The sequence below is a fragment of the Pelophylax lessonae genome, assembly GCF_965119305.1.
Source record: "Pelophylax lessonae genome assembly, chromosome: 2".
Classification (NCBI taxonomy): domain Eukaryota; kingdom Metazoa; phylum Chordata; class Amphibia; order Anura; family Ranidae; genus Pelophylax; species Pelophylax lessonae.
In genome coordinates this window covers 506,560,419-506,569,682 of record NC_138769.1, presented here as the reverse complement: position 1 = coordinate 506,569,682, position 9,264 = coordinate 506,560,419, and the positions used below count along the sequence as shown (strand labels likewise).

The 9,264-nt window shown below is 42.3% G+C and overlaps 1 protein-coding gene across 2 annotated transcripts in view; it reads left to right on the top strand.

The window, feature by feature from the left end:
* Positions 1-4,734: 4,734 nt before the first annotated feature.
* The window catches only part of NDFIP2 (Nedd4 family interacting protein 2), a 189,095-nt gene continuing 184,565 nt past the window's right edge, over positions 4,735-9,264 (top strand). For both annotated transcript variants that reach the window (XM_082246941.1, XM_082246940.1), the window contains exon 1: positions 4,735-4,979. In XM_082246941.1, the coding sequence (XP_082103067.1) occupies positions 4,938-4,979 (42 nt within the window). In that variant the 5' untranslated portion in view covers positions 4,735-4,937. The remainder of the gene's footprint in view (positions 4,980-9,264) is intronic.

Sequence of the window (9,264 nt, the reverse complement as noted above, 5' to 3'; positions counted from 1 at the left end):
CAGAATACATATTGGCCTAAAATGATGAAATTTTGATTTGTACATTTTTTTTTTATTGGGAATGTTATAAAGCAGAAAGTAAAAAATATTGTTTTTTTTTTTTTTTTTTTAGAATTGTTGCTCTTTTTTTTGTTTTTTTAGCGCAAAAAATAAAAATCGCAGAGGTGATCAAATACCACCAAAAGAAATAGGTATATATCATAGGTAAAAAGGCGCTGGTAATCTTAATATATCACGTGTTATAAAAATTAATAGGTGATTTAAAGTGTAATATATGTGATTAAAAATTGCTACAAATATATATATGATCTACTATTGGTGCAATTAGCAAAGAAAAGTGCATACCAGTGCAATTTCAATTCAGAAGTGTTTGTGCTTCTCAAAGTAAATTAATCCACAAAGGTGTGGATCAGTGAACCAATAAATAGATATATAAAGAATTCCATACAAAAATCACATAAGAATATATAAAAATATAAATATATAAATGTGCTCCAAGTAGTGTTTAAAAGTCCAGGCAATAGCATGCAATCAAAATTGTGCTTGGTGGATTCTTATTAATCCCTTCACAGTGCTCCAGGTGCTGGGATGTGACAACCGTCAATTAAGAAGTGCTTGTGCTTCTCAAAGTAAATGAATCCACAAAGGTGTGGATCAGTGAACCAATAAATAAATATATAAAGAATTCCATACAAAAATCACATAAGGATATATAAAAAAATCACATAAGAATATATAAAAAAGTATAAATATATAAATGTGCTCCAAGTAGTGTTTAAAAGTCCAAGCAATAGCATGCAATCAAAATTGTGCTTGGTGAATTCTTATTAATCCATTCACAGTGCTCCAGGTGCTGGGATGTGACAACCGTGGCCTCTTACCAGCTAGCAGCAGGTCACAAGGACCCCCAACGCCTGTGATCCCTTTATTGGGTGGATCAGACCTCTCCTCGATTGCTTGGATCTCTGGCTCCTATATTACTCGAGTTGGACCATGTAGTCCCCCCATACACATAAAGATATAGAAGAACAAATAGCCTCCAATAGTGAAATACTGTTTTATTCTCCAAAAAACATACACTATAAGGTGACAATTAGCCTCTTACTATTTGTTGTGCCCTCCTGGCACTGGGCAATTCGGCAGTACAAAATCGTTTTTTTGGGTCTTAGGAAGATATTCTCCGGGGATCTGCAGCACCCTGTATCTCCTTTCCCCCTTTCTTTGTATTGCAGCGGTGGATGTGTATCCCAGCCTCTGTTCCGAATGCCTCTGTGTGTTACTTCCGGGTTAGCATTGACCACAATGCATTTCGCTTAACGAGCGTCCTCAGGCAGTCTATGCTGGCCCTGTCAGTCACATCTTAAGTATCGCTATCTCTATTATGATTGGCCGGTGTTTAATTTTGCTTTTGTAGCGCCATTCATTTATTTTTATTGACATTAAGTGCCGATCTGTATATTTAACAAGATGGTATCGATTTATTACGTGACCCTTTTATTTTATGTGTATTTGACATTTGCTGCAAAAGCAAAATTAAACACCGGCCAATCATAATAGAGATAGCGATACTTAAGATGTGACTGACAGGGCCAGCATAGACTGCCTGAGGACGCTCGTTAAGCGAAATGCATTGTGGTCAATGCTAACCCGGAAGTAACACACAGAGGCATTCGGAACAGAGGCTGGGATACACATCCACCGCTGCAATACAAAGAAAGGGGGAAAGGAGATACAGGGTGCTGCAGATCCCCGGAGAATATCTTCCTAAGACCCAAAAAAACGATTTTGTACTGCCGAATTGCCCAGTGCCAGGAGGGCACAACAAATAGTAAGAGGCTAATTGTCACCTTATAGTGTATGTTTTTTGGAGAATAAAACAGTATTTCACTATTGGAGGCTATTTGTTCTTCTATATCTTTATGTGTATGGGGGGACTACATGGTCCAACTCGAGTAATATAGGAGCCAGAGATCCAAGCAATCGAGGAGAGGTCTGATCCACCCAATAAAGGGATCACAGGCGTTGGGGGTCCTTGTGACCTGCTGCTAGCTGGTAAGAGGCCACGGTTGTCACATCCCAGCACCTGGAGCACTGTGAATGGATTAATAAGAATTCACCAAGCACAATTTTGATTGCATGCTATTGCTTGGACTTTTAAACACTACTTGGAGCACATTTATATATTTATACTTTTTTATATATTCTTATGTGATTTTTTTATATATCCTTATGTGATTTTTGTATGGAATTCTTTATATATTTATTTATTGGTTCACTGATCCACACCTTTGTGGATTCATTTACTTTGAGAAGCACAAGCACTTCTTAATTGACGGTTGTCACATCCCAGCACCTGGAGCACTGTGAAGGGATTAATAAGAATCCACCAAGCACAATTTTGATTGCATGCTATTGCCTGGACTTTTAAACACTACTTGGAGCACATTTATATATTTATATTTTTATATATTCTTATGTGATTTTTGTATGGAATTCTTTATATATCTATTTATTGGTTCACTGATCCACACCTTTGTGGATTAATTTACTTTGAGAAGCACAAACACTTCTGAATTGAAATTGCACTGGTATGCACTTTTCTTTGCTAATTGCACCAATAGTAGATCATATATATATTTGTAGCAATTTTTAATCACATATATTACACTTTAAATCACCTATTAATTTTTATAACACGTGATATATTAAGATTACCAGCGCCTTTTTACCTATGATATATACCTATTTATTGTTTTATTACAATTAAAAGGGCAGCAGGTTCAACAATCTTTTATTTAAAGGGCCAGGCGCCTTCTCTTTTCTTTTTATTACCACCAAAAGAAAGCTCTATTTGTGGGGGAAAAAAGGACATAAAAAAAAAACAAAACAAAAAAAAAAGAACATCAATTTTATTTGGTGATGCATTTTATTTTGATTATACAATGTTGCACAACCACTCAATTGTCCGTTAAAGTAACGCAGTGCCGTATCACAAAAAAAATAAAAATAAATGGCATGGTCATTAGGCTCCATTCACACCTCAGCATATTGTTTTCAGGCGTTTTTAAGGCTACATTCACACCTGAGCGTAGTGTTTTTGCGCGTTTTTTACTGTGATTTTTACCGCAATTTACAGGCGTTTTTACAGGCATTTTTTGTGCAGGCGTTTTTAGATTGAATAGAGACCAATGGAAAACGCATGTAATCTGCCCAAAAAGAAGCTCATGTACTTTTTTGAGCGTTGGGCGTTTTGCTCACAGCGTCAAAACGTTCAGATGTGAACAGGGGCCATTGAAATGAATAGGATTTGTCTTTTTGGGCGTTTTGAGAGCTGATCCTAGAGCAGAAAAACTCCCCAAAAACGCCTACATGTGAACGGAGCCTTAGGCTCCGTTCACATATCAGCGTATGGATCGTGGGCAGAACCGCCGTTATTCCGCCCGCGATCCGGAGATTATTGCAAATCGCGGGACGCCTGTGCGTTGCCCGTGATTTGCAATAGCCCCCCTAACGCTGAGCGATGTTGCCGCGATTTCCGCCTGCCGAATCGCGGTAACATCGCGCAAAAAAAATTGCGGGACGCAATACGCTCCAAAGAAGCTCTTGTACTTTTTTGGGCGTAATGCGTCCCGCGATTTTTTTTTGGATCGCGGGTGGAATCGCGGCGGTTCTGCCCGCGATCCATACGCTGACATGTGAACGGAGCCTTAGGCTACATTCACACCTGAGCGTAGCGTTTTTGCGCGTTTTTTACCGCGATTTTAACCGCGATTTACAGGCGTTTTTTGTGCAGGCGTTTTTTGATTGAATAGATACCAATGGAAAACACCTGTAATCTGCCCAAAAAGAAGCTCATGTACTTTTTTGAGCGTTGGGCGTTTTGCTTACAGCACCAAAATGCCTAGATGTGAACGGAGCGTTTTGGGGCGTTTTTGGGGAGTTTTTCTGCTCTAGGATCAGCTCTCAAAATGCCCAACAAGACAAATCCTATTCATTTCAATGGCCCCTGTTCACATCTGAGCGTTTTGACGCTGTAAGCAAAACGCCCAATGCTCAAAAAAGTACATGAGCTTCTTTTTGGGCAGATTACAGGCGTTTTTCATTGGTTTCTATTCAATCTAAAAACGCCTGCACAAAAAACGCCTGTAAAAACGCCTGTAAATCGCGGTAAAAATCGCGGCAAAATTTCGGTAAAAATCGTGGTAAAAAACGCGCAAAAACGCTACGCTCAGGTGTGAATGTAGCCTTAAGCTTTTTTCAGGCGTTTTTTGGGGTTTTTTTTAGGCGTTTTTTTGCAGGTGTTAGGAGGCAGGCATTGACATCTAACAAAAACGCTTGTAATCTGCCAAAAAAGACGCTCATGTACTTTTTTTGAGCTTCAGGCGTTTTGCTTCAGGTGACAAAACACTCATATGTGAACAGGGGTCATTGAAATGAATGGGATTTTGCTTGTTAGGCGTTTTGAGACTTTAGAGATGAACATTTTACCAACACTCAGGTGTGAACAAAGCCTTATTAGGGGTAAATCCTTCTGCTCCAGAAGTGGTTAAAGGACAGATATTCCTGTGACTCCTAACACGGAGCTTTACCTCCGGGTTCACCATCACCATGTGATCGGGATGTGCTGACGTCACCCAATACGGATGTAGTTGCGTTCCTGGGAAACCATAGCGACTGGCAAGCAGATGAGGCCACGCCCTTCCCATACAGCGGTCACGCCCACAGGGGGGCGGGAGGCGGCGCTGTCAGTGGCGGAGGTTAGCAGTGAAGTGTTATTGTGTATACAAGCTGTGTACACCGTTATATGCCATACACAGAGCCGACGGCACAGCGACTCGTACAGGAAACCGCCGTCTACGTACAGGAAGTAGGGAGTCACACACAGCCCAGTACACACAAGCCGGGGATCGCTGATCAGGCTTGTTCCCCCGTAGGTCATGGATCACCAGTACCTCCAGGCCGCCAGCCGATACCAAGTGGTGAGTACCGAGGGACGTGTGTGTGGGTGACGTCATGTGAGCCGTGATGTCACCAGTGTGTCTGTGCTGTCATCGCTAGGCTGCAATGGGCCCGTCCTTCCCTTCCCTGGATTGCCAGCTGCAATGCGTTCCTGCTATTGTCTGTACTCAGGTGTGATCCCCGGTGATCGCACCATCCATCCTCCCTCTATAGTGCTGTGATCACACCACCGATCACTCTGCATTGTCTAACCTGGAACCCCCCCATTCCATCACATGAACAATTCTACCCATTGTCATCCCCCAAATCTAGGATCAGGAGCTCATCACCTATCCACATCACTCATCTCTTCTCTGTAATAAGAAAGATATTATCATGTATGTGTTTACATACACACAATATATATATATATACATACACACACACACACACACACACACACACACACACACACACACACACACACACACACACACACACACACACACACACACACACACAATCTTGAACTATAAAAGGAAAAAAGTGTGGTGAGAAAATGTATATATACATATTCACATCTCAGTGGCGGCTGGTGCTCCGGGGGGGGGGGGCTTTAGACAGACCACACCAGCTCCAGTCCGTACAACATAGCCCCCCCCCCGACCGGCTCATTCACCCTGGACTAACATGTGGAGGGCAGGCAGCGGCTTCCCCTTCAGTCTCCTCCGTGGGTCTGGCTTCCTCTGCGTCTCCTCCCTTGCCAATAGAATGGCTTCTCCTTTCAGCCAATTGGGAAACGGGTCTCAGGACCCGCTTCCTGATTGGCCAGGAGGAGAATCTGTGTGACAATAGCGAATATTCATTCGCTATTGTCACTGCGCCCCGAGCCCACCCTTTTTTGAAGCCTATTGGAGCCTCTGGCTCTAATCACGTGCTTCAAAAAAAAAAAAAAAACAGTTGGAATATATGCATCCGGCGCCCTGCATGTATATTAGGGGGCTGGATGCCTGGAGGGGGGGGAGGGGGTTGATGCCCCTGCGCCCCAATGGACTGGCCGCCACTGATTATATATATATATATATAAAGTGTGTGTGTTAGAGCTGGATTAAATGAGAATCATGTTTTTTTTTGTTTAGACGGAAGATCACGATTCTCGGCGTAACATCATCTTTCACATTATACAAAAATGTTGGCTTAACTTTTTACTGTTTCCTTTTTTGTTTTTTTAAATTCATTAAAGAGGCAGTAAACCCTCCTCTACAAGTTGTACCTATAGGTAAGTCTATGATAAGGCTTACCTATAGGTACTGTAAATATCCCCTAAACATGTACCGTTTAGGAGATATTCACCTTACATGCAGCCAGTGACGTCACTGGCGCATGCGCTCTGAAGGAACGGCCGCTCGTGCCGTTACTTCAGAGTCCCGTGCCGTGACTGTCGGCTCTCGCGCCCGTGCGCGGGAGTGACGTCACCGCGGCCCCGGCCAATCAGATGGCCGGATGCCGTGATCCCGGAAGACGGGCGACTGGACATGTCGCCCGTCATAGAGGTGAGTGAGCGGCACGGCGGGGGCTCGTTCTAAGGTAAGTATTTCATAATGAGCTAGTATGCGATGCATACTAGCTCATTATGTCTTTCTCTTGCAGGGTGAAAAAAAAAATGCGAGTTTACAACCTCTTTAAAGTGTATTTTTTCCAACAAACTGCGTTTGAAAGACTTCTGAGCAAATACAGTGTAACATAAAAGCTTGCAATGATGACCATTTTATTCTCTAGGGTCTCTGCTAAAAACAATATATAATGTTTGGGGGGTTTTAAATAATTTTCTAGGAAAAAATACTGGTTTTAACTTGTAAGCAACAAGTGTCAGAAAAAGCGAAAGTCTTTAAGAGGTTAAACTGCCCTCACTTACAGATGGAAGTTCATTCCTTTGATCTAAAGAACAAAAAGATACATTGTAAAACATTGTGTTTGTAGTTATCTAGCGGCCTTAACAATGTTAATAAACATTTGCCAGAGGCTCTTCCTTTTTTTTTGTTTTTTTTTGTTTTTATGACAGCTGTGAGTGAGCAGAGAACGTCTCTGTGTGAATCGAGGACATGCAGTTTTAAGATCGTGGGGGCGAATTGAGATTGCAATTTTTTTTTTTTTTTTAATGATTGTGCAGCTTTTATTTATATTTATATATAGAGAGAGAGAGGGAGAACCAAAAGTATTGGGACACCTGCCTTTACACGCACATAGACTTTAATGGCATCCCAGTCTTAAGCCTCGTACACACTATAAGAACATCAGGTGAGAGTTTTCCTTCAAAGAACTTTCGTACGATTTTCTCATAGTGTGTACACAACTTTCTACAGCCAATTCCAACCTTCCGAAGGGACAAGCTCCAAAATGTTTCTCGTATGGGAACAGAACGAGCAATTTTAGCTTAATATGTACCATTTTCATACAGGAAAAATCAGAAACAAAAGACCGCGCATGGTCAGAAACAATAAACAGCCTTTGTCGTACATGAATTTTCATGCACATTTTCTTTCATCAGTTCCGATTTGTTGTGAAATAACAAGAAAAATCGGACAATCGTTCACCCAATTTTCTAATTGTGTGTACCCCACTTTAGTCCGTAGGGTTCAGTATTGAGTTGGCCCACCCTTTGCAGCTATAACAGATTCAACTTCTCTAGGAAGGATGTCCACAAAGTTTAGGAGTGTGTCTATGGGAATGTTTGACCATTCTTCCAGAAGCGCATTTGTGAGGCCAGGTACTGATGTTGGAGAGAAGGCCTGGCTCGCAGTCTCTGCTCTAATTCATCCCAAAGGTGTTCTGTCAGGTTGAGGTCAGGACTCTGTGCAGGCCAGTCAAGTTCCTCCACCCCAAACTCACTCATCCATGTCTTTATGGACCTTGCTTTGTGCACTGGTGTGCAGTCATGTTGGAACAGGAAGGGTCATCCCCAAACTGTTCCCACAAAGTTGGAAGCATGAAATTGTCCAAAATGTCTTGGTATGCTAAAGCCTTAAAGTGATTGTAAAGTCAGTTTTTTTTTTTTTTTTATCCTAATGCATTCTATGCATTAAGATAAAAAGCCTTCTGTGTGTAGCACCTCCCTAATACTTACCTGAGGTCCCTCTCTGTCCACCGATGTCCACGAGTGTCTCAGCTGACTGAGATTCTCTTTCCTGATTGGCTGAAACACAGCAGCCATTGTCTCCCACTGCTGTCTGTTAAAGTCATCTAGGCAATCAGGGGAGAAAGGGGGCGGGACCAGGTTGGGCTCTGTGTCTGAATGGATACACAGAACTGTGACTGGGCTCCGGTGCCCCCATACCAAGATGCTTGCTATGGGGGCACTCAAAGGAAGGGAGGGGCCAGGAGCACAGAAGAGGGACCCGAGAAGAGGACGATCTGGGCTGCTCTGTGCAAAACCAACTGCAGAGGAGTTATTATAATATATTTGTTATTTTTATAGGGAAAAAAAAAGGAGACTTTACAATCACTTTAAGTGCAGAGAGGGGCTGGGGCGTGTTCAGATCTCACAGGCCCGATCCCACCAGGAACCTGACCCGGTGTAGCTGCAGATCTGGAAATGTCTCACTGCCTGTGATTAGCTGTGTGCAGTGTTGGCTTCCTGGCAGGTGAGATCCGAACCCGCCCGAGCCCATGCCTACTTAAGATACCCCTTCACTGGAACGAAGGAGCAAAGCCCAACCCCTGAAAACAACCCCACACCATAATCCTGCCTCCACCAAATGATTTGGACCTGTGTGTGTGTGTGTGTGTGTATATGTATATATATATATATATATATATATATATATATATATACAGTATCTCACAAAAGTGAGTACACCCCTCACATTTTTGTAAATATTTTATTATATCTTTTCATGTGACAACACTGAAGAAATTACACTTTTCTACAATGTAAAGTAGTGAGTGTACAGCTTGTATAACAGTGTAAATTTGCTGTCCCCTCAAAATAACACACAGCCATTAATGTCTAAACCGCTGGCAACAAAAGTGAGTACACCCCTAAGTGAAAATGTCCAAATGGGCCAAATTAGCCCTTTTCCCTCCCCGGTGTCATGTGACTCGTTAGTGTTACAAGGTCTCAGGTGTGAATGGGGAGCAGGTGTGGTAAATTTGGTGTTATCACTCTCTTATATTATTCACTGGAAGTTCAACATGACACCTCATGGCAAAGAACTGTGAGGATCTGAAAAAAAGAATTGTTGCTCTGCATAAAGATGGCCTAGGCTATAAGAAAATTGCCAAGACCCTGAAACTGAGCTGCAGCATGGTGGCCAAGACCATACAGCG